Source organism: Salminus brasiliensis, chromosome 23, assembly GCF_030463535.1.
Source record: "Salminus brasiliensis chromosome 23, fSalBra1.hap2, whole genome shotgun sequence".
NCBI classification, from domain to species: Eukaryota; Metazoa; Chordata; class Actinopteri; order Characiformes; family Bryconidae; genus Salminus; species Salminus brasiliensis.
The window spans coordinates 13,565,625-13,591,935 of NC_132900.1; the positions used below are offsets into that span (position 1 = coordinate 13,565,625).

The following is a 26,311-nucleotide window of genomic DNA, read 5'->3' on the forward strand; positions in this document are numbered from 1 at the left end:
AACTGTAATGTGGTGATGAGGACATTGCAAAATCTATTTTTTTTATTGTCAGAATTACTTTTTTTTATTGTCAGAATAAGAAAATAAAACGTCGGAAGGACCACTGTCCGCAGAAATCCAAATACACAGAAAGATCAGTCAACACTAACAAAGTGAAACTCCCTCAACCCACAAAAGCCTGAAAGGTGAGCCTAACTGTGTTCATTGTTCGCTCTGTGAATCTGAAGGTCTTTATTTTGGTCAGTCCCATTGTAGTCTTGTGTGCGCGCTCCTGTACCTGCAGTATATGATATCCCTGCACATCACAGATGTATTTCTGGTCATACCTGTTTTTTTAGTTTTTTGTTTTTTTTAGTTTAGTTCTGTTGTTCTGTTGCTTTGCGCACCTGTGTTCTGTTTTAGTAAGTCTTGCAATTACATCCAGCCTCCTCACAATCCGTGCCAGGGAGCAGGCAAAAAGACAAACCGACAAATAGGAGAATAGGAGCTTCAAATCTGTAATCTGATGGAAATGTAAATCGTTTCAGATATTCATAAAAAAAACAAACAAACAAAAAAACATAATTATTTAATGTCACCAACCGCACTGAGGTAAGATGGCTTTTCAATTAGTCGGTTAATTTACCAACTAATTTATTCTATAAGTATTCTAAAGGCCATGTATGCGTGTATTCGCGCGCCAAATTTAACTAAAATAATACAAAAAAAATACCTCACTGTTAACAAGTAACCTGTGTTTTATTTTATAGCAACTCTGAAATTTTGCATCAGTTTACTTAAATGCTAGACTTAAACTGAAAATGGTTATTTCATAACTTGGGTAATGTGTAGCTAAGGTAATCACTGGCAAGGTCCATACATTTTTTCATTGATATAGTGCAAGGAAAATAATAAAAACAATTTACAAGCTGCAGCAAGAGGCTGTTATTTTCAGCTATTCTCTCACTCTGCATGACCATTAAACAAAAAACAGAAAATGACCGAATAACAATGGCACGGATGAGACCTGGTGCAACGTTACTATTTACCGTAGCAGCAGCATTGTTGGGTTTCTGTCTGAAATACTCTTACATTTTTAGATGACCATGGCCGATTTTTGGCCGATTTTGGCCGATTTGGCCGATTTGGCCGATTTTTGGCCGATTTTTTTGGCCGCAACTTGCTTTCTGGAGGAATCCATGCCTCCACCCCAAACCACACACTTCTGTACTTCACTAACTACATTAAGGAATGCACTCCTAATGACAGGGGATTATTTTAAATAAAATATTTAGTGTTGTAATGTGGGGTTTGGAACACAGCCCCTGTTTTTAGTGGGCGCGAGCATCCTTGCGACTCCTCGACTCACTTTATGAAAATCGGCATATATTAATAATCGATTACGTCGAAAGTCGCCCCAGACCTAAGGAAAAGCATGTTTCCAAATCTGGTTGAACAGCACTGACAGAGGTGAACCCTCTACCAGTTTTCTGAATAAACTGCATCTTTACCACCAGTCTCTCAAACCAGTGAATAACTCGAATCAGAGCACCAAATTAAAGAAGCATCACATTATTAAAATCGAATTATTTTGAAAATGTGCCTGTAACATTGTCCACTCCATTTCTGGAGTTCTGTGTGCCAATATTATAAGAATTCAATTCGTTTTTTGTGTTGCTCTAATGCAAAAAATAAATGAATAAATAAAATGCATAACACCAAAGCATTTATAATTGCTACATATTCTACAGTCTTAAATGTCATTGGACAAAGGCCTGCTCAGACTGATTCTGATGACTGAACTCCCAACAAACTCTTCAATAGTCTGAAAACTACTTTACATAAACAATTTTCAAAATTTCTTTTTAGAGATACATCATGAGCCGCAACATGAATACTCCTCCAAGGGTTGAAGACTGGACTCGAGAAGATGTTCGTCAGTGGTTGTGTGATGAGGTTAAAGTGCAAAGAAAATATGCTGACAAGATATACGAAGAGGAAGTGTCAGGTGAAGAGCTACTCTATTATCAATTAAATGATCTGTGTCATCTAGGCATTAAACACGGTCCAGCAGTTAAGATTATAAGAAGACTTGAAGCCTTAAAAAAGTCTTTCAAATCTCAGGAAAAACAACAACCAGAAATTGATTCTGATTCAGAGGACATTCCAAACCACTCACTGAGCAATGTGCCCTCCCAAATGAACCAGGAGGATAGAACAGAAGTGTCCAGTGAAGCGTCACACAACTCTGACAGAACACAACCTGAAGAAACATCAACTAAGTCTAGTCTAACCGATGAGGATACTCATACAGCTCAAGGCACAAAATGTGAGGATCATGGAAAGAATGTGGGGACGCAAGAAAACATCCAGCATTCTTCTAATCTCCATCCATCTGACCAGCCGTCTAGGTCAAACCCTGAAGGTGTGTCCGTTAGTTCTGAAACAACTGATGAGAACACAAACACAACTCAAGATATGCAGCACCAAGATCAGGAAGAAAGTGCATGCAGTCAAGACCAGAACATTCCACCTTTAGAGCATCATTCTTTCTCACAATCTGAAGAAACATCTCAACAGTCTGGAAATACTGAAAACGATACAAGAAATAAGAAGTGTAAAGACAAAAGGGAGACTGTAGACACACAAGAAAAAACTTCCCATTCCTGTTTTTTTCATCCCTTTGACCAGCAATCTGTCCCTCATTGCTACATTCAAAACTATGTGCTGACACCTGAAACCGGACCAGGTAATCTGATTGATCCAGTACATGAATACAAAAGCGCAACAAGAGCAAAAGATTTTAATGAAATGAAGAAAAAAATCAACAAGGAGCTGTTCCGATTTGCTGCAGGATGTATGAACACTAGGACAAACGGTACCATTCACTTCGGTATAGCAGACTCTAAATGTACAGGTTATATGCATGGTGAAATTATTGGGGTGTTCATTGAGAAAAAAGATGAGATCATTGATCTTGTTAATAATGGAATTAAGAAGCACTTTGAGAACAATGCTGATGTTGCAAAGCTATGTATCAGGCAACCACGCTTTGTGGATGTAATCAGTGCAAATTCTACCTCAACCAACAAATGTGTCATAGAGGTTGATGTGGTTCCATCCCACAGTATTGTCCAAGGTAAGCTGTTCCATATCAAGACTTTGGATGAAAAAAAGGAGCAGAAGAAGTCCCATGAAGGTCAATTCTTCATTAGAGATGGTGCAAGCACTACAGCCATCAGCACTAAAGACTTAGCAGCAATGACCAGCAATTTACCCAGCATCGACGCAAGGAGATGTGAAGCAGAAAGGAAACCTGAAATGAAACGAAAATCAAACCATGGCATAAAGCTTAAAAATCAGCTAACATGTGGAGGGAAAAATCTTGGTTACTATGACTACTACATCATTGTGACAAACAAAGCCCACCCTGAGCAACTGCAGCATCTTCAGTTTATGACAATGATGAAAACCTTCTGTGTCTTAGACTTCGATCCAGACTCTGCAGTCAGTGGATGCTGCAGCAACTACAGAAAAGTCCGAATCGCTAATCTCCACAAACCAAGCCAATTTAATGGAGATGCAGAACATCTGATGAAAAGTCTCAACTTATACAAACAAACCAGTTGGATTTTTTGCAATGGCAGAGAGGATCTAGATGTAGAGTTCGAAAAACCTCTGACTCCTAAAGAGTGGCTAATTAAGAGAGCTGGAGAAGTGCAGGAGATGATTTCATTTTTTTGCAACCCTGAAACCCTCCAGAGAGGAAAATTCTTGGTTATATTCCTTCTTCTCTCTCCTGTTGAGGCCATGATAGATCCCATCATTCACACATTCATGTCCTTTTACACCAATCTTGGAGGTGCACAGAACATCATGAGTATCTGCACCTCAGAGAACATCTTTCAAAAATGGAAAGATTTCATTCAAGCCAAAAGTGACAATGACATCAGCGGACAAAGCATCTATGAACTAGAGCTCAGCGAAATCAATGGGACTGTCTTATCACTCGAACAAAACAGTCACATGATAAACAGACTCCTGCCATCTGTTGATGGAAGCTCGGTTATTCTAAAAAAAATGGATGAGGACTTAATGCCAGCTCTAGACATCCTCTGCCAGAACCAATGTGAAAATGTGTTTGATGAAGACAGCAAGGAGTTTGAAGACTTCAAGATTACAACAGAGGCTGAATTCTACAGAGGAGAGAAAGTGAAATGGTGGAACTTCTATTTTTCTGAAATATTCCAAGCGAAGCCATTCATTAAACGGGACAAATATGGCAAACTAAAGGGCATGATCAGAGCTCAAATCAAGTCACACTCGAGTACGTGTGTTTTGCTGAATCTTTTTCATCATCCTGGATGTGGAGGAACCACTTTAGCCATGCATGTACTATGGAGTCTCAGAAATGAATTCAGATGTGCTGTGCTAAAGGACAACACCGTCTGCAAAGAAGAAGTGGCACACGAAGTTACTCACCTCTTGAGATGTGGAAAAAGTGAGCAATCATTCAAAACGCCAGTTCTGCTGTTAGTGGAAAGCTCAGAGGAAGAAGTGGAAAGCACACATGAGCTACAGCGCAATTTGAGGAAAAACATCGGTGAAATAGATGCTTTCGCTATCATCCTGAACTGTATTCGCTCAAATAATCCAAAAGACAGATTTAAAAACACATCGACTGAAAGCGAGTTCATTACTACAGAATTCACTCTGAAGGAGCAAGACGCATTCAAGACAAAGTTGGAAGAACTTCAAGAAATTCACCAGAAACCAGAGAACTTTTACAGTTTCATGATAATGAAGCATAACTTCAGTCAGGATTATGTGAAAAATGTGGCTTCAAATATCCTGAAAGATATTGTCATCGAAAGCAGACAATCACAGCTTCTTGCTATCCTGGCTCTTCTAAACTCATATGTGAGTGAATCAGCAATTTCCATACCATTATGTGAAGATTTCTTGGGCATCAAAAATGCTCTTTGGGGGAGAGAATCTGTGCTGGAGAAAATGGAGCCTTACAAATGCTTGCTTATTGAATTCACAGTTGAAGAATATGGTGTCTATAAAGCAATGCGCTTTGTCCATCAAAGTATGGCATTGGGGTGCGTCAAGATCCTGGAAGAAGAGCACAAATGTACAAGATCTGACATAGTCCTCAACATGCTACACTATGACTTATTTTTCAAAAGATGCATAGGACAAGACCTCCTGGTGCGTGATATGAAAAGCATGCTGATTACACGACAAAGAAGGACAGAAGGAGATGAGAAAGACACTCTGTTTTCCCCTTTAATAGAGGATATCATCACTGGGCATGATGGACTTGCAAAAATCCAAAACATCTTCACTGCAGCATCATCTAGACTTGACAAAGACTTTGTAATACCTCAGGCTCTGGCCAGGCATTTTTATCTGAATGAGAAGAACTTTGATCAAGCCAAGTACTGGGCAAACGCTGCCAGAGTCATCAAAGAGAACTCTTACACTGTTGATACAGTTGGACAAGTCTCAAGAAGTGAGCTGAGGCACAAACTCGACTCTAAAAGGCTGGAAAACAAACCAGTAACTCCTGAGGAACTGCAGCAATACCTTGAGCTGGCAGAATCAGCAAGGAAGGCTTTCAAAAGAGCTCAACTGCTAGCGAAGACTGACGATGCTCCGGAATTTCAGGAGGAACCGTACAGGAAAGGATCCTATAACATATCAGGCTACATGGGTGAGATCGATATTGCCATGACTGTATTTGACATCATCAAGAAACTTCCGTTCTTTGACAGCTGTGGTTTTATGAAGAACCATTACATTCACAGCTTCCTTCGAGGAAAAATACCAATCTCACATGTACCTACTACTGATAATGAGACCAATCATAAATTCCTTTCCATTCTAAAGGAATACGAGCCAAACCTTGCATTCATGAAGGCACAGGTGAAAGACGCCTTTGACTTCCTTGAAATGTATTTCACATACATGAAGGAGAAAGGAGCAGACAAAGAGAGAGAGCTGAAGAACAGGAAAAGGATTTTTGAGCACTATCACGTCTATGTTTCCTTGTTTTGCTCCACACCTGAGGAAGTACAAAAGGAGAAGAAACAGAACCCCAAACTGAGCTTGAACCTGGAAATTGAGGAGTGCAGAATGTTTCTTGAGGGAAAAAAGGCAGATTCTTTTCCAGGACTTCTCCAGTACTTGGAGGACAAAGCCGAGACCGTACAAAAAATCGCTGAAAAGTACTCTTTCATTTACCAGAAAGCTGTCACCAAAACTACGAAGGACAAGACAAACCACCTACTTTCACACATAATACTCAAGCTGCTCAAGCCCAAATCACCACTTGCAAAAAAAGAAAAGGAACTATTTGATCTTTTAAATGAAATTTTGCAAGATGTTGGCACACAGCACCAACACCCAGAGCCGTACTATCTTGCCCTACTGCTGCACTGGCCTGGCAGAAAAGTGACGTCTACTGCTATTGCAACCTACGTGGAAAACATCAGAAAATGTTCAAGGATGCAGTTTTCTCATATGTACAGAGCAAGGGCAACCATCCCACACTTCTTTTTGGGTAAATATGATGGGCTTAATAAGCTGGTGCCTAAAGCAGCACTTGACAAACATTTCAAAAATGTAAGGGAGCGTAATGTCCTGTGGCAAAAAGGAGAAATCTTCACATTTCAGGAAATAACAAATGAGCTTCTCAGAGTTAGTGGTACAATTGAACAAGGGGATCTTTACACCAAATATGGAGCTCTGAAAATTCCAGTGCGCCCTGTGTACATTGGAGGTTTAAGAGGAGGGTGCAGTACAGAAAGAGTGTCCTTCTACATAGGCTTTGCCATTGATGGGCCTCTGGCCTATGACATTAAGTATGAAGAAAGTTAGGGCACAACTTATTCTGTAGGAATAACAGCCTGCAAACATGTGTTTAACCTAATATTCAGAAGTCAAAATATCAAATCAAATAATCAAATACTGTCTGTGTATGTCCTTGCAGTCCTGATGGAGAATGTATAAAGAGTTCAGTCAAATTATTGATGAAGTTATTATAAGTGTTGTAACATATGGGTTGAGGCAGGCTGCATGTGTAGAGGGCTTTATTAGGGCTAACGCCAAACTCCCCCAAAAACAGTGCCAGGCAGAGGTTAGGGAACAGGCAGACAGGTATAACACAGAATTTAAAATCCATAATCCAGATCACAGTACAAGGCAGAAGGTCAAAACCAAAGAAACAAGGTGCCACAAACACATCAAAAATATGTAAAGAAACAGGGACTTCACCAAGAACACTCCAAACTGAGGTGCTTAAGAAGAGTCCTAATCAGTCCAATCATTAACAGCACCTGTGTGCTGAAGATGAGTCTCAGGTGAAGGGCGGAGGTTAACTCTTGCACATGGGAACATATGACCTGTGCGTAAGCTCCCCGCTGTGGCCAACAGTGTGAGACATTATAGTAGTGCACAGAAACAGCCTGATATTTCTTAATGATTTAATGAAAACAATGTAAGATTGCTTTGGTAATGTATTTAATGCCATTCATGTCTCTATTGTTCCTATTGTTGCTATAATTGTGATATTGTTGATCTTTTTAGTGTTGAATATGTTGACCATGTTCATGTGTATGTAACAAAAGTGGGTGGGGGTGTTGGCAGGAAAAACAGCTATGAATATGGATTATACTGATTATTCTAACATACTTAGAATAATAATACTTAAAAATACTTAAAGTTCCATCCATACCAGTTTGTTTATGTGATTCAGGTCTATGTATTTACATAATCATCATTGGGGTAATATTGTATGCATCCACGGTTGTCCATATCATATACAATAAAAATAAAATAAAAAACAAACACTTCACCAGTGGTTTGACCAGTGGTACAAAATGCCATGTTGCACCACTTTCATGTTGCTCAGTTTATATGTGAATTATTTCCTATCTTCCCCCACAATAAATACAAAAAGAATACAAAAAGTCAAAAAAAAAAAAAAATTCTAAATGGCTCAAAAACTGCAATGACAATACAATACTAGTGCAGTTATGTCATTTCATTGTTATGTGATATAACAATCATTTAAACAATACTGCAACTGCATTACTACAGTATCCTCAAAAAAATAACAACTGCAATACTACATGGTAAATAGTATTACATAGCTTTTCTCAATCAATTATGCAGCTCTGCTCACTCATGCACTACTTGGCAGCCAAACAATGCTGTATTTTCAGTAATGCACAATAACCTAATTGTGTCTATAGCATACTTAATTGATACTGCATTATAAAGCATTTTATGTTTCATATAAAGCATTATATAATTTAGACTAAATAATCACAAATTTAATTACAAGGTACTAATATAATATACCATAATTCCATATGCAACCTCTTTTTTACTTCTAAACTGCCTCATGTACTTGCAGGATTGGGAGGGTTACTTTTAACATGTAACATAATCCATATTATTACTATTTTAAAGTAACATAATCTGATTACTGCCTTTTAAAAGCCATACATTTTAATGAAAAACTTAACATATGAAGTCACACAAACAGTCCTGTGTCTACACCAAGCAGTCTCATAACCACAGGAAACAAATGTGCTGTCCAGTACAACTAGCCAGTACTACAAGTACTGATATTTATAGAAAATTGGGGAAAACTGGAAAATTAGTTTTTCGTTTTTGATTCAGTTCTGGTTCATTTTACAGTTTCACAAACTGATCATACAATTTAAATCACAAACAAACAAACATAAAGGATCGTATACTTTATCCAAAGTTCTTTATCACTTCAAACGCAAGTAATGTATGGTGAATGAAGTCTTTTTACATATGTCATGTGTTATTATGAGTATATGGGTAAATTGGAATGTTGAGAAGATAGAGGGACTCCCGTGCTGGGCCCTCGGGAAATATCGGTGTTCGTCAGGACAAGGACAATTGCAATAAGTTGGCTTGTGGGTTTGTGATTCAGACATTAATAGTAGTGAGGTAGTAACGTTAATCTGTTTTCTTAGTCCTGATTTGTGAATTCAAATGACGTCATTGCCCCAACAATATTTTACATCATTTCATTTTCTAAAGCCTATAGCTTTAAAGTGAAAGCTAAGATAAATGAATTCAAATTCAAACTGACCAGGAGTCAGTTTCACTATAACGATTATTCTTACCGATTTACAAACACCTTTATAAGAACCAGGTAACTTTAAGAATGGCAGGTTTGCAAGTCTCCAAACCTACGAACAAGTTTTTAGTTATTATTACATATTCTAAACTTAGCACAAAAAGTAAGAAGGTTTGTGGTTGGTTTATTATTTTTGTTGTTGTAATAATGCTTCTTGGCAATACCTCTTATACCGTTGGAAAGCTTGTTAATTTCCCTTTTTAAATGGTGCCACATTTGTAAGGAACATACATGGGATGAGCAGCAGAGCTGAGTATGTGGTTTCAGACCCATTAAAAATTACCAAGAAGCTTTGTTACAACAAAGAAATAATCTACCAAAAACAAATGTCCCTACTTTTTGTGCTAACTTTATGTTGATGATTAAAACAAACAAAAAAAACAATAAGCAATAAGTATTTTAATTACAGGTATAAAACCATAACAAACATTACACTTGCAATTCCTACCTATTACACATCAAGTCTATAAAAATGTGATTAAATTTGTTTAATTTAAATGTGTACATCAATAATCAATAATTTTCTATACTTATATAGAATATCTATACTATATCTATACTATATATATCAAGTTTTTATTTCACATGAATTAAATGGTTCAACTACTAGAAGGGCCAGAGTGGTCCTTTTGACCCTTTGAAAACTGTATGATTATTTATAATATAATACAAAATAAAAAATGAATTCCTCATGTATAAAAATATCATATTTTTTAGTTCAGTTAAAAGATCATTATTTATTTATTGATAACATCCCTATTTATATGTTTTTCTGTAAAATTAAAACACAAAATGTAGGGCTAAATGGCTAAAACGGCAACAGTAACATGAATTATATTACATATTGAGTGCTTGAAATTAACTTAGATATAAAAACAGAACAATATTATTTAGTAGGTTAAGTGTAATGGAGAATAAACTCTTTTTAATATCCTTGATTTCAGAAGAAACACGGAATTAACAAGTGTCCCAATACTTTTGTCCATATAGTGTACCCATGTGGTGCTGATTTTCTGAAAGAAAATCCCCCCCCGAGAATTAGCGGCTTTGGGGTGCTGAACTGCAGGCAAAGCCCACCTAAAGAAGCATTTTGTGAAGAACTAGTAGGTCAGGCTACTCATCAATCTGCGAGCAAGGTCTTAGGAACTAACCCCTGCTGAATTAGAACATATTTTAATCTTATTTTAATCTGAAATTAAAAAGATTAATGATGGATTTGCCTGTCTGAATTTATTAATCTGCACTAACAAACTTTTTTGAAAAAATAGAGCAAATCTGTGCAGATCAAATATACAAAACGCCAATACAACATGTAGATCAGGCATCTGTGTCAAAACACCAGGGGATGCATCATGTTATTGTTTATTACACAATTTATTACATTGTTTATTACACTCATTATATTAGTTCCATCCTCTCAAACCTTCTGCCCAATATGCCTGTGTTCTGTGTACATTTATAGTCGGTAGGAAATTTTAAATCGTATAAATAAAATCCTTTTTTGCTTGTGAAAGTTTAAAACTAAGCTATCTGTTTCTTCACTGACAACAACAGAACTAAAAGCAAACACATTCATCATTGACTGTATTTTATTCATCTAATCGTTCACATAGTACAATTAATAAGTTCAACTTTTACTTTAAGTTTGCTTGAATAGTAGTTTGTTCGTAGGAGCAAACACTGCTGCAAAATCAGTGTGAATCCCAGACATTTTGTGGAATTTTAGGGGTTTTGTTTTGGATCCCAAAAAGAATGTCAGAGAAGAGAAGACATATGGTCACCCTAGAACACAGCACGGCACACTCATATACCAAAACTAACTGAAACACCATCTCCTGACTTATTAGTAAGGTAAAACTGTACCTTACTAATAATACAGTAAGGTAATAGTAAGGTATAATAAAATAGAAAATACTTGACTCTCATTCCAACATACTTAATATTTAATATATTTAATGTATTTAAGATTAATTAATGTATTAATGTATTATTTAAGATGAACGTACACTATGTACTTATGTTTTTATTTTCTTATTGCTTGTACAATAGTTGGCCTGATGTAACTTTTTATGATTTTGAATCATTGACTAAACCACATCTGCAGAACAACAAAACCAATTATGTTTCTGTCAGATTTCTAAATTGAATAAAGCATATTCAGCTTTAGTTCAGTTCATGTTAGTTAATATTTGTTCAGCTGTGTGTGTATGTATGTGTGTGTGTTTTGTTAGCCAGCCAGGTCAGATGAAAGAACAAGAGACAACAGATATTTTTTCAGTAAGCCACAAAAAACACAAAACCCTCAGTAACATCCACAACAATCTTCATCAGAAAAGAATAAAGAGCTAAAGGACGTGTAATAATTATGTTATAATTATGTTATCAGCGAAAGTATAGAAAACACCTTTACATTGTGTATTTTAGGAGCTCATCAAAGCCAGTGAGTTATTTACAAATACTTAAATATTATAAAAATGTATTAAAAATAAATAAATAAATAATATGTATAAGTCCTCAACTGTCATGTGTCTGGCACCTACCTGGAATCATTGGGGCAGGAAAACCCCTTGGATATATACTCACACATTCTCACTAGGGGCATGTGTTTTTTTTTGTGGAGGTGGGAGGGAACCAAAGCACCTGGAGGAAACGCATGCAGAAGAGAAGACACATAAAACTCCTCAAGGATTAAGGATTAAGGATTTAAGAAACGGAACCCTAGAAGATAGTGGTGGTGTTCTCCACTACGCTACGCCATGCAAAACCATGTTCAAACAGGAGTACAATCGAAATATTTTTTTGCATCTGCAAGCATTTTCATACATTCTGGCTAGTGCACCGCAGGAGGTTTAAAATTCAGATCTGCTGCATACTAGTAGGTGTCAGGCCCTCGTTATCGCGCCCTCCCCCGGGGCGATCCCAGTCGCTGCCCACAGGCCCATATAAGGACTTCCGCCTCACTTCCTGTTCGTTTGTGTTGATTCCGGTTCATTTGTGTTCGTTTGTGTTCATGAGTTGCACCTGGGACTGGGAGCATTTAAGGAGCTCCATTACTCTCCGTGATTCCTCACGCGTTGGTGGCGTGTTCAAGTTGGCAAGAGATATCAGAGTCTGATTCGAGAGGCAAGCGTGTTACGTTCGCTTCCTGCTCATGCTCCTAGATGACCCCAGCTTGAGGCAGTCTCAAGATACTCAGGTTTGGCTTGCCTCGTTATCTAGTCAGGCTCTCCAGCTACCCCTGTGTGTTTACAGAGTCTTTAGTTACCCCTGTATACCAAGCTAGGCTTGCGGCTTTTCGTCGTACCCCTCCTTAGTTTATCTTCTACCTATATCCCGCTCAGCTCCTATTGCTCCCTGCTCCTCCCAGTCCCAGGTTTGTTGTTTTTGCCATCTGGTTTGTCATGATCGGTTTTGTTCCTCATTCCTCAGTTCCTCCTCACTTTGCTTTTTCATAGCACCTTGTTTTGTGTTCTGTTGAGTTATTAAACTCATCTTGCTTTGTTTCATCTCTGCGAGTGTTCATCCCTTCTTGTCTGGCTGTACACGCCATGACGGTAGGAACTGCATTGCCCAAAATGCTGTGTGTTCAGGCATGCACCTAGGAGTGGGAAGTACAGAAAAATAAAGGTGAAGCGAACATGAACTACTCATACAGTGCTGTAACTCCACCTCAGTTGATTAAATGGTGACAATTATGTAGCAATGGGCAGCAACCTTCTGAGCGCAGACACCCCGACTCACTGCAGCGGTGATGAATAAAGCAGAAAAGCCCCCGATTGGCTCCATTCTACTTAGTCCAATCACTGCACACTTCTGATTGACCTGCTGACATTGAGGGTGCATGCACTTGAACATCTTTCCGAACAGACCCACCCCAACCGGTGTCCAGTTTGAGCAGGAGGTCCAGCAGTTTCCCAGGTCAGAGCAGGAATCTTACAGTGAAAAGATGCACAGATTGTACAATAAGAATGAATTATAATTAATAAAAATTAAAGCACCACAAAAACAATGTTTCAGATGAAAATCTGTATTTGTGTAGGCCTAAAGGTTAACAGATATTCAGATAAGACCAGACATACAGCACATAGGCGATGATGAACACACACATGGACGACAGGAGAGGAGATGTAGTGACCTGAACTGAAAAGCAAACGTTCAGATGTTCAATACAATACACTCTCATTGCACTGCAGCTTCTTCCCCAGCCAAGACCGGCAACACTTACCCACAACACTTTAGCAAGTTTAAAGCATTTACTTGTTTATATGAAAAATATCCTTAATTATTCAATGGCTTTAAAAATATGCTTAACATGTAAAACTATATATGTACAGCTTTTAATAAATCCTATGGATGATTTTCTTCAGCTAATAAAAAATAAAAACATCTCAGTTCTTGTGGACCTGAAGAAAGTAATAATAATAATAATAATAATAGTGTTATTAGACACAAGCCTGTAAAAATGTAACAGCTCCTGGAAATGTCATTTATACTTAATATGAAGAAGCAGGTTACTTAGCAACAATGCAGGCAGCGTCTAGACGGAAGCTTCAGAATATTATATTCAGGGATTACACTTCTGTGTTCCTAAAAGCTGTCTATCAGTATGTTTTAAACATACTCTTGACATTAACGTTACGCTTCAAAGATTGTTACACAATCACGGCAAGGTGTGTGTGTGTGTGTGTAGACAGCGCAGTGCGTTACAGTCCAGCAGCGCTAACTGTTAGGTCCGTGATGAGTTCCTTAAAATGGTGAAAGGCCACACGACAAGATGTAGAGGCCAGGCAAAGGATTTCCGCATTCAGTTCAACACAATGGCCTTTCCATACTGTATGCCCCTCATATGTTCCTCAGAGAAATGAAGATATTTATCAAAATATAAATAAATTCACACGGTAAGACAACACTTCATATACATGTGACCTTCTTCAAACTGACATAAAGCTACGTTCACATTACAAACTGTGGGCCTAATTTATTAAGCATGTCAGAGTATAAGCTGATCTACACTCATCTCCCATCAGCTGTCTAAATGAATCCCAGATCAGCATTCTTACTCTGAGAAGTTAAATAAATAAGGGCCAGCTTTTTTGGTCAATTTTGCTCAGATCCATTCAGTTCCACAGTCTTCATTGTAAGTGACCAATATCTGCCCCTAATGTGAACAAAACTCTACCCAGAATAACCTGTATGCACACAAAAATACACATAAAAACAAAATAAACAAAAAAATAAATTTTGTTTAATATGGCAGTGGTTCTTAAACAGGTCCTCAGGAATGCCCAGACTGTCCATATTTTTGCTCTACCCCAATGTGTTGCGATTTGGGCTGATCCGAACTGTATGGGGGTCCCTGGGGGCCGGTTTAAAACCAAAAATGTGTCTTTCTATTCGCTTCTTCCTGGTGAGGGTTGCAGTGGGTCCGTAGTCCACCCGGAATCATTGTGGATTGGAAGTCTTCATTCATTTCTGGAATTCTGTATTTTATTTTTCTAAAAGGGCATCATGTATGTAGTTTCTTTAGGCTTGTTTTCTCACTGGGTGTTAGACACTCTATGAAAGGACAGCACTGCAGTCTCTGCTGCGAGCTTTGAAGACTTAATGAGAATTCAAGAACTTTTAGCTGAATGAAATTGCATCCCCATAGCAATATTCCAACATCTAGAGGGTGACAAATGTTTGTTAATACCCCAGATTTTAGAAGCAGTATTTGCTGAACGGGAGTCTACAAAGTGTTGGACATAAAAAAATCCAAATATGAAAAAAAAAAGATCTGATTTGAAAAAAAAAACAAAAAACTGATTTTGGTAATCAGAAATCACATTGGTCACATTAAAACTGGATTTTTGCCACTTCTAGCCTGTAATGTGAACGTAGATTTGACTTCTGTAAACTTCATGGGACATAAGACCCAAATTATGCCCATAACACCATAAGCATTGCAGTTTCTCCAAGACTAGGCTTGAGTCATATTGAGCAATTCATCCTGCCCCAGGTTTAACATATTCATCAGTCTCTTCCCCATACACACACGCACACACCTCATTTAGCCCTAAACACGTAAATGGCTTGTTCACAAAACCAAGAAGTGTACTGTCGAGCAGAAAAAGCAGGCAAGAATGCTGAAACAAGACAAGCGTAAGGCCACAGAAGTTTAACGTGTTCAAAATAAGAACAACACGGGTGTGCAATCTAAGCTGCTTTTAGTATCTCAGGAATAAATGCTACAACCTTTAATTTTGGCACACTCGCACATGCACACATACACACACCCGCACACTCCCACACACCACATGCAGACAACCAACACCATGAGTGCTACCAGCTAATATGGATGTTATGCTTGCTGCATGACATGGACTTCAAATCCGTCACTGGATTTAGACATTCAAGCTGTGCGTAAAATCTACCGTGATCCTGTAAATTTCCCATAACTCTTTGAGGAACAAGCTAAACGACGATGATGCAAAAGTGTCCAAAATCATGGCCCGGAACTCCAGTGAGGTGCCTAGTTAGTGTTTGGTTGATCTCTGCTGGGCTCATTTGAGCAGTTTTTTGGGCGTGCTCTGTTTCTTGGTCTGCCAGAGGTGGCCGTAGATGGTGATGGCGTCAATGCTGGCGGACATGGTCTTGGCGGGGATGTGGCAGAACTGCTTCTTGTCCGAACTGTATTTGTAGAGGTTCTCGATCATCTTGGGCGTGATGGCTTTTGGACCGATGCCCGTCAGCTTGCTGATCTCTGCTGTCTCAGGGTAGTACGTGTAGAGTGCGCGGAACTGGCAACCTGCGTCCCGGAACAGGATGAGGAAGTTGTTGTATTCAGTCTTCTCCATTTCCTAGAAAATGATCAGAGGAGAAGTCTGATCACATTGGAGGAATGACAGCAAGTCTATCTGTCATATGAACATTATGTGTACAATGCCAGGAAATAACTGGTGCTTATGTCAAACCACATATCGTCTAAACGACAGAAATGTTAATGGTACAACCTATTAATATGCTTCTACAAGGATACAACACAATTAAACTAAACTAACAGGGTTTTTTAGCCCTCTGAGTAGAACCTCCACAGTGTAAGCTCCTCAAAAACACTTGGATGTTACATGGACAGATGAGACAAAATAAGAATCTTTTAGAACAAGTGTACAATGCTATGTTTGCAGGGAAAACAGAACACGCCAACAACAAAACCTCTTTCTAACTGTAAAGCATGGTGGAGGGAGCGTCATGGTTTGTGGCAAAGTAAGTTCACTTACTTTGTCTAGCCTGCAATGAGAATGATTGCTCAATGTGCTCAATGAATGACATGAACAGTATAGCTGTGTGAAATTAGTTTAGACTGTGTTTGTGACATATAATCATCAGAATCATAAACAAGGAAGAAATCTAGGTCATTCTAAAGGGTGCAGGTGTGTTAGAGCAGGGATCACCTCAGGGATAACCTCAAGCCCTCCAGGACTGAAACGGAGGATCCCTGTACTAGCATAATGTCAGTGGGTTGTACTCTGTACGTTTTTGTGATGATCACTGTTCTACCGTATTCTTCTGTTTATAGGAGTCTACATCATGAAGATTTTTCTTGGTCTGTTTTTCTTCATGTTTGAAAGGGTCACTATCACATTTTGCTTTTTATCATAAAAGACAATATTATTTTATGTTTTAGTTTATACTGATTTCTTCTTGAATTGAAACGTATTTGGCAGTCTTGTTGAGAGACGTTAACCGACTCCAACATATTCTTGCTGTCCAAACAAAACCATGTATCTCCAAAATGGTAACTTTATCAGGAAACAGGGAAACACAAACATAATCAAGCCTCCTAAACGCCAGCATTTCTAACCTAAGAATGCATTTACTGGAGTTTGCACTGTTTCCTGGTAATTTCCTAAATAATCATCTAAATGTAATAAAAGTCAGAATTGTTGGACCTTTCATCAATAACAAATGGTAATAACACATGGTTTTGATATGATAGTGACAATATGCAAATGAGAAATCACCATTAAACCTTTATTAGTGTTCTGGCACACCAGAAATAAGAAATAATCAATTATACAGTTATCCTTCTAAAATAGGAGGGTGATGTATAACAAATGCTGCAATTTCAACATTGTTGACTTGAGCTGGCTGCATGTAAAGTCTTAAAAAATGTCAATATGGCAGTCTGTGTCTCTTAGCTATTGTTTAATTTCAAACCTAATCTGTACATCTGTAAGTACTGCAGTATTTAAAAAAAAAACATGGGTCAGTTCCTGACTGTGGATAAATAACTCTTATAACTGTGACCATCTTTCCACAACATGTTCATTCCTGTTGCTGTAATGCACAGCTCAGTGGATAACTCCTGACCTCCAGTATCTTGTTCTTTTGTCCTTCGTTGACCCTGCCGGCCAGGCAGCAATGGGCCAGAGCGTTCTGGATGATGTACTTGTTAGACTTGGCACTGGGCTCCTTATAAAGTTTTGGGCCTATTTAAGAAGAGATTTATGAAACAATCAGTGAACCATTCAACAATGCACTCTAAAGCTGTCATTTATTCAGAATAAATATAAATGTAATTAATATTTATTTACTCATCTGCATTTATTTTTTCAGCATGAAATATTACTCAAAACATCATAGGAACTGATTAGATAGGCACACATCTTACAAATTCTCTTTTCATTTCAGAAAGGCTCTACTCGTACGCAAAACAAAGAAATAGAAAGCTTGGTGTACCTGTGTATTCAGCGTTGGACGCTGCTGATGACGTTGATTCATTCTCCCAGTTTTCCCCATTCCTATTTACTGACAGACACGGCGAAAGCTGACCTTCTGCAGATTCTGGCCTACGGATGGATACACAACCACACCACACACTCAATCTTAAATACAGCATCATTTATTTAGTAGACAGACATATGAAATGTTCGCTGTTGCAGCAAATAATTAAAAGTCAGACACATAGCCAAACATTCACCAGCTCTGCAAAAGTTAGCATGGAAGAGAAGTTGTTGACTGAAAAGCATAAAAAACAGCAGTTAGCATGACATTAGCATATTACAGCTTTACATAAGAAGCAGATTTTAACAAAGCAGGAATGACCCAACATGAAAGCTAGAAGCAGATGCATTCTTCCTATTCTGAACTATCATGACACAAGGGGTGTTTATGTATGTATAAACACTGGTTCATACAATCTTTTTTTTTCTTCAATGTTCTTACTGACATTTGTTTTTAATAAGGCATTCGAATGTCCTTTAACTTTAGCTTTAGCTGCTGCAGGAGGCGCCCCACAGTGTGACTAGACAGCTTCTGGCTGAATACAATAATGTCTTTTTAATTTTAATTTTCCATCTACAAAGGGGTCAGTGATTCGTTTCGTTTATCAGTTTTTTTTCTAGGGCTGTAAAAATGTAGCACATTAACACAATCTTACTTCAGCACATTATAAAAAAAACAAGTGTCATTAAAGCAGGTTCTTTTTGACCCTGTGAATGACCCGTAGTTCAATCTGTCAATTTAATGCATGCCACTCTAGCCTTCAAGTTAATGATACTGAATTAGAAGTCCCCCTTTATTCTCTGAATCAAATAAAAAAGGCCTCTGTTATAGAAAGTGACCTTTTTAAAACTTTGCAACAGCTTTCTCAACAGGTTATTTATTTATTTATTTATTAATTTCCCAAATATTTAAGTGGTCTGATATTATGTTTGGTAATTGTAATAGTAACATTCCAGTTTATTTATCACTTTTTAAAATAGCTGTGCTGGTATGACACCTAATACTGCGTTACCTCTACGTAAAGTAGTAAAGGATAATTCTGGATTTTTAACAGAAGAAATGATGCATGATTTAAGCGGGTGGGTATTACAATGAATGAGGAACTTGCATTGCACTGCACTGTTTGGCATTTATGCTAAAACTGATAATTCAGTGACTATCAGTATCTAGCTGAACTGGCGGCGGTGAAGTGAGGTGGACTGGTCAGACCTGGCAGAAACTGACCTGACCTTCCCCCCTTTAGGAGAAGTTAAAAAGAAACACAGCCTGCCTGGCGACAGTTTACTGCGTCTGCCGCAGCATGCAGGAGAGCAGTAGAGACACAAGGGAGGAACGTCAGACAAGAAGTAACAGGAGAAATATGTCAGACAGGAAATGAAAGGACAGTAATAGCAGTCAGGAAATCAGAGGGGAGATATCTGACAGGAAAGGCAGAGAGACAGCAGAGGGGAAAAGAGTAGAGAGGCCTTTAGCATACAGGAGGTTAGAGTGAAATAAGCAGATCAACACACAAAAAAGTGAGGGATTATAGTGAAAATCCTAACTTTTATAACTAAAAAAATATTACTTTGATGTGTAAAGTAATTATTAGATACTGGATTGGATTTCAGAGGGGAAAAAAGAATGAATCTGATCTAATCATGTAACAAATCTAGCCTGAAAAAGAACATCATACTAGAGCTGGGCAATATGACAATATTTTATTGTATCATGATAAATTTTATCGTGCTACACAATATGCTTTCTAAGCATATCGAGGATACTGTTAGTGCCTAATAAACACTGATCAACTGCATGTTTTATTACCAACAGTGTAATTAGACTTGTTTAATTAGATGAAGTGATATCGTGATATAGTATTTTTACCATATCGCCCAGCCCTACATCATACTATACGTGATGTACAAGATACCTTGTAGCACAATGGAGTATTGTTTGGAGCAGGTCTATAAATGCCTTTTAGCAACAACCATCTTAAAGTAGATAAAAACAAGAGGCTTACAAAATAAGGGCATAAGAGAAGACAAAGTTAGAAGAAGAAGACAAGGCTAAAATGAACCAGTAATAGCAGTAGTAACAGTAGTGTGGCTGGGGCCACGAGTAATGAGTACAGAGACATAACCAAACACCAGAATGCACAAGTTAAAAGGGCACAGTTACTGCTCAATTTAGGGTGCTTATGTGTGCCCTGGGGTGTGTTTGTTCCTTTGGTCAGTAGAATGTTTGAGTAGTTTGAGCTAAAAGGTGCCCTATAACGGAAAAGTATTTATTTTAGCATAGGAGAATAATAGGAGTTTGATACATGGTACGGAGAAAACATGAACCTCAAACACTACTGTCACTTCACTAAAAAGAAAATATCGGACTGTTATCAGACTGATCATCAAGATTTTAATACTTAAAATTAAATGAAATATAAGTGAGTTGCTAAACATGAGCTTTTTAGAAATGTGGAAAATGCAGCCAAGGCCACAGCAGGACACTCACCTGGACGTCCTCTTGTCTGACTGGACACTCTCGTTGTCTGCCAGGTTAAGTGAGGCAAGTGATATGCTAGAGACAGAGAATCCACGAGGTCGAGACCCTGGAGACGAAACAGGGCCATATGTACATGAACACAAACACAAAACATAATTAAAAATAGTCTGCTGAGTTCACTCTCCACAATATTTAAATGTAAATACTAGCATGTGAGTGGAGTAACAGGCTTATTCTAATACCTGTGCTTGAATAGGTTTGCACAATATTGGAAAAATACATAGTGTTATATATCACTATATGTTTTTTAAAAATACAGGAATTTCCACCAGATTTCACAAGATGTCAATGGTCCAACATGTTATGATATTAGTAATGCACTCGGTGTGTCCAATATTGGAGTATAATAAGCAATATTGGGCAGATATAACTTTCCTCTGGCAGTTATGTATTGAAAAATAAGAGCAGTGTAAATTTGCCTTTTATATCAAGCAGCAAAAATATTGGACATTGCACATCCTGCAATGTGACTATTGTGCAAATGCACAGTGTAACAGTGCCCTAACACAGAGGTTTGGATTTTCCCTCTATTCTGCAGTAAGACTAAGCTTTCTGATCTGCTCTTGTTATTTGTGTCTGTTTAAAATATGTGTCATAAGATGTGTAAAGAGTGTTCTTGCGTACCCCCAGGATTTTGGAGTACATTGACAACTACTGTACCTGTGTTTGTCCGTGCAGGCGGTTTGGGAGACTCCATGATGTCTCTGTGCATAGACTTGGGTCGGGGCTTCTTCTGTTTGACGCTTGGAGTGCGAGGCCTGATGACACTGTCCATGTCCTCCATGAGTTTCAGCTGCTTCCTCCTCAAATACTCGTTTCTGATATACTCTCGTCTTGCCTTCTCTTCCTCTTTCTTCTGACGTTCCTCCTCTGCTTTCAATCTGAAACAGATTCAGAGTCAGAGACTAACTTCATGTGTGTTAAGACAAGATAGTTTACTACAGCTAGATGCTGAAATTAAGTACATTCATTGTACTGACCACATTATTACTGAGTAACAAAAAAATATATCCATCTGATTTAGTACTAAATTTCAGTATGTAAGCAGTCCATTTCCGCAGCAATAAGACAGAAGTTGTTCCAAATTCTTGGCAGCACACTGGATGTTTAAATGAGGGATTCTCAATCTTTTCAACCTCAAGGCCCACTTGTATAGAAATAGAAAGCATTACCAAACAATTTCAAATGCCTAAAATGTTGCTTTTCTTTTATTTCACTGAAACTATAATTTATTTAAAAACTACCTATTTATTTGTGTTAATAGTACTAAGGTCATTTACTGTTCTGTTTGCCAGTGAAATAACTGAAAATAAAATTTAACCAACATTCTGGACTATTTTCATCTTATGCCGTATGAAAAGAGCTAAAACTGTGAATATTATTCAAGAATGTGAGTGAGCTTGCTAGAGCTCTACACTAAGCTTGGCCTAAGTTGATTGGTGTCTGACTTTGCTGAGTGCAAATGACACAGGAGGGAGAAGATTTGCCTGTTTTTTTTTGCGAATCTGTTGTTTGGAAAAATCCACAGTGACTTACAAGAGCAATGGAGAGGGAACGCTGGATCGGACGAAGACGGCGTGTTGTCACTGTTTGACAGTTGTAGGGTATGTGTTGCGGAAAGACAATGAACATGCTAACGTTTACACTACACCAGTAATACTACCTAAGGGGTGGCTATATAACACTAGGTGGAACAAACTGTATCTTGCACTGTGGATTCAAAATAAATAGAGACACCCAGCATTACACATCTCAGGGTTTTTCACCCTGTGACACCCCTTATAAAATAAAATACATACGCAATTGACACTTTCCTCTTTTAGAATTACAGTTACACTAGAAAATGATCAAATAATTGTTGACTGTCTGGATCAGTCAGTCTTCCACTGTAGAAAACTAACTTTGCCACTTCCTTCATCTGTTCGCTCTCTTGCTCCTGCTGTTGCTTTTTCATCAGCGTCTCTTTCTCTCTCCTCAGACGCTTCTCCAGCAGAGCCGCTCTCTTCTGTGCAATGTCTTCCTCACCTTTCTGATCATCCTGAAAACAAATGGAGACAAAATAATTCAATTTAATTATTTTTAAATTAAAATAAAATATATGTTGGTAAATGAGTCAAAACATACACAGGGTGTAGACCCACTGTAAATATCCAACCCTAAGTGAAACAGGAAATCAGGTGCACCATGCAGATGATTAAAACCTCATTAAAAGAGATTTTGGAGGCTGTCAAAAAACATTCAGAGAACACCTAGACCTAGACCAGGACATCTGGAACAATGAGCTGTGGACAGATGAATCTAAAGTTAAATTATTGGGACACGGTAACAGAGGACATGTTTGGCATAAACAGATGAACTGTGAAACATGGAGGTGGAAATGTCATGGTTTGGGGGCTGTTTTTCTGCAGGAGGGCCTGAAGAGCTCTCCAACATAGAATCCAATAGGAATTCTTTATTGTATCAGAGGGCACTTAATAAAAAGGTGAGACCATATGTCAAAAAAAGCTGAACACAGATGAAAGAATTCTACATGGAGGAGTAGGAACACTTTCAGTCAGAGATTGAAAATTATTATAGTAAACTGTAAAAAGTTATTTTAGCCAAGGGGGAAAATACCAGATATTACGGTGTCCTGACATTTTCTTACAAGAAAATTAGCTTTTCTATTAATTGCATTTTACAAATGTTTAGACATTTCTTAAGTTTTATGTGTTTAGTCAATTAACTCCATCTCTTAATATTGTTTAAATAAAGATAAAATATCAGTGTGTTTAAATATAAAAAAGACAAAGGTTTTTATGGGGTGTCCTAACTTTTTCACATGACAATACATAACACAGGCACTCAACTTTGAGTCAAAACACAGACACACACAAAGCTTAATCAAAACACATTGAGGTACAAAGGCATACTCAGAGACAAAACACACAGGTTCTAACATGCTCTCTCAAGTAGCCTATTAGTGGCAAACACACTTAGTTCACAGAACCTAATGCACTCAACGTAACACTGCATGGAAAGTATGAGATGGGGCGCTCTATTATATTCATTTATATCACTCTAATCTGCGTTTCTAAACTTTTGTGAAGGTCCAGTTCTGTACATTTTCATGCTTACAAAAGGTCTGGATCCACCAGGGGTATCCAATCTTATCCACAAAGTTCCGGTGTAGCTGCATGTTTCTATTCCAAACAAGCTGGAGCAAACTGGATTCCACTTGCTTAATCTGTTTGTCTTGTTCTTTAAAGAACAGACCAGGTGAGCTCCTGCTTTGTTGGAAAAGCTGCACCATGCCAGCCCTTTGCAATAAATCTGGGATAAACTAACAAACTAAACCCAAGGGTGACAAAAAGCTAGACTGTATAATCCTCCAGAGAGACTAAAGGAGAATTAAAGGACTTGGACGCCAGGTCAAGCAGTCATATTCGTTCATGCCTGAACATCTTACAGACGGCAGTACAGGCTGGGGTTAGTGGCCCTGGTTTTGCTTGATCTATATTTTAAACCTTTTGTTTACAGCTATTGGATTACATTCTGGTTGGGGTGTTTTGTAATTGGTTGGTATCCAGTTTTAAAATAGCACTAAATAGCACTAAACAGTTCAAGATTATGAATGTTTACCACATCAAACATTCAAAATCTTAAAAATCAATTTTCACTGGTCAATCGACACCTTTGCTGGCACAAATCACCCTTAACCCCTTAATTGTCCAGGATCAATTGATGGGTTTAACCTTTTATTCATCACTTCTATTACTGTAATATATAAATCTGTGTCTTTTATTGTTTTCCACGTGTTCACTGATCACTAATCTTCAGGCTGTAATAAGCCTGGAAATTAAAGGGAAAATCAAATTCAATAATAAAAAAAATGACACTGCTTCCCCCTTTTTTTTCAAAATGATTGTAAAATTGCACACCCTTGCACACCCCTGAGCTATAAAACAGCCTGGTTAGAGGTCAGAGCAGAAAAAGAATCTTACCCTGTAGAAGAACCCACAACACATCTTCTGATCCGGGTCGTGCAAGTCCGCCCCACTCTCTGTCACTTTCCCGTCATCTGCAGGCTTCAGCACAGAGAGAGGCACCTCGATCAGATCTTTCTTACTCTGGACCTGAGCCTCCAATGGGTCTGCGTCAGTTGTGACTGCCAAACTCTCAGTTACTGGCAGGGACGGCTCCACCTTAGTCGTCTCCTTATCCTTCCTAACCTCCTTCATCTCCTCCTCTTTCTCTTTTTCTAGAGCACTATTAGCAGTCTTGTCTGCGTCTGTGTTTGCTTTGGGTGACTTGTCTTTAGGCTCCAGTGCTGATTTTCTTTCTTTATTTACTTGGTCCTCCTTTGCAGGTCCCTCGTCATGTCCCAGGTACGCAAACGAGCTGGTTTGCGTTTGGCTCGGGGAGAATCGTCGCAGTCTGGGCAGACTGTCCACTGACTGTGGCGTGTTCAGCATCCGACTAAATGGCGTGACCTTCAGTTCGTTGGGCCGCGGGGTACGGGGTGTCCGGGCATGGAACGAGGCAGACTTTCGTTTTATAGGGGCGGGTGAGCGCTGTGTGGCTCGGGGTGACCCAGTGGAGGAAAGATTTGGGGAAAGGGACCCCACGGATCCACGGCCCACAGCACTACTGCTACGCAGTGGGTGTTTTCGTGGCGATGGCTCCATTTGTGTTTGTGGGTGTGTGTGCGGAGGAGAGATCACCCAGCTCTGCTGCTCACGAAGGCGCATGATGCGTTCCTGCTGCTGCGCCAGTCGCTGCATCTCCGTCTGCAAGAAACTCAGGGACGTGTTCAGACGCTCAATAGAGCGTGTGTATTCAGATAAATCTGCCACTTCCGCAGCTGCTCCTTCCTCTGGGGTCGACCTCAGAGGCGCCCCATCCGGCTTGCATCTTTCTAATCTTGATCCACCCTGATCCGCTTTTAAAATTTGTGTTTCAGTGTTTTTCTTCTCACCTTCATCAGGACTTCCACCACTTCCGCCATGACCCCCTATTGGTGATGTGGCCCCTTTACGTCGAACAACGTTAAGGAAGGCCGTGCGGCCCATCCTTTGGCGGTGGCGTGTGAAGGCAGCTTCCACTTTCTTCTTCTGGGCCTCGATTGCTCGACGCTTCTCTTCCAGCTTCATCTTCAGTTGCACCATCTCTGACACCAGTATGCTGGATGGATCGCGGGGGGAGGTGACCCGACCAGGACTTCTGGCTTCAGGTGTAACGGACCTCGGCATTGCTGTATTGGGCGTGATGCCTACTTCGCTGTCCGGAGTGTTCCCGCCGCTTCTGCCGTCACCATAGTTGAGCTTACGGAACTTCTGTTCGGCAAAGCTGGTCATGCGCACGGCAGAGGCAGAGCCAATTGAGGAGGCGGAGCTTGTGGCCAGGGACCGGACTCCGAGCAGGCTCGGTACAGGGCTGAAACCACCGCCCGTGTCTGGTAATGGACAAGAACGAGCCTCATAGTCTTGGTCCATGTCTGAGTAGTCCTTCAAGGATGAATCTTCATCCTGTCCATCCTGAATGTCCTCTGTGCGCACATGTATTCCTGTGTCTATTTCTGTGGATGTGGAGTTTAGCTCTGCATCGTCTGCCCGGGCCTTAGACAGACTGTCCTCAGGGTCGTGCTGGCTGGAGTTAGGGTCAGCAGCACCATGGTCACAAGGGTCCTGGCTATGCAAGAAGAAGGCATTTTCCCCACTAGGGGGCTGTAGACTGCTGTGCGGACGCTCCGAGTCATGGATGATCTTCAGGGCCTCCTCCATAGTGGGGGTCAGAGGCTGGGGACTATGGTCCTCTGGAAGTACTCCATTAGAGTACCTATAGAAGCAGAGGATTATTTTA

At 39.1% G+C, this 26,311-nt stretch overlaps 2 protein-coding genes across 3 annotated transcripts in view; one reads left to right on the top strand and one right to left on the bottom strand.

The window, feature by feature from the left end:
• The first annotated feature begins 2,457 nt into the window (after nt 1–2,457).
• Nucleotides 2,458–6,864, top strand: LOC140546219 (sterile alpha motif domain-containing protein 9-like). Its single transcript, XM_072669452.1, has one exon. It carries the CDS (start codon nt 2,458–2,460, stop codon nt 6,862–6,864), a length of 4,407 nt encoding a protein of 1,468 aa, XP_072525553.1.
• Nucleotides 6,865–13,175: 6,311 nt separating this feature from the next.
• camsap2b (calmodulin regulated spectrin-associated protein family, member 2b) overlaps nt 13,176–26,311 on the bottom strand; it is a 73,078-nt gene continuing 59,942 nt past the window's right edge. Inside the window, exons 12-19 of one of the 2 annotated variants that reach the window (XM_072669369.1) lie at nt 24,454–26,287; nt 22,372–22,508; nt 21,131–21,351; nt 20,420–20,516; nt 19,157–19,222; nt 17,888–17,997; nt 17,519–17,637; nt 13,176–16,005 (exon numbers count right to left, since the gene is read on the bottom strand). In XM_072669369.1, the coding sequence (XP_072525470.1) occupies nt 15,709–16,005; nt 17,519–17,637; nt 17,888–17,997; nt 19,157–19,222; nt 20,420–20,516; nt 21,131–21,351; nt 22,372–22,508; nt 24,454–26,287 (2,881 nt within the window). In that variant the 3' untranslated portion in view covers nt 13,176–15,708. The remainder of the gene's footprint in view (nt 16,006–17,518; nt 17,638–17,887; nt 17,998–19,156; nt 19,223–20,419; nt 20,517–21,130; nt 21,352–22,371; nt 22,509–24,453; nt 26,288–26,311) is intronic. The other variant, XM_072669370.1, reaches the window with a different exon arrangement.

What these genes read in the sequence shown, in the direction of transcription:
- LOC140546219 (XM_072669452.1), top strand. Translation starts at nt 2,458, where the DNA reads ATGCAGCACCAAGATCAGGAAGAAAGTGCATGCAGTCAAGACCAGAAC.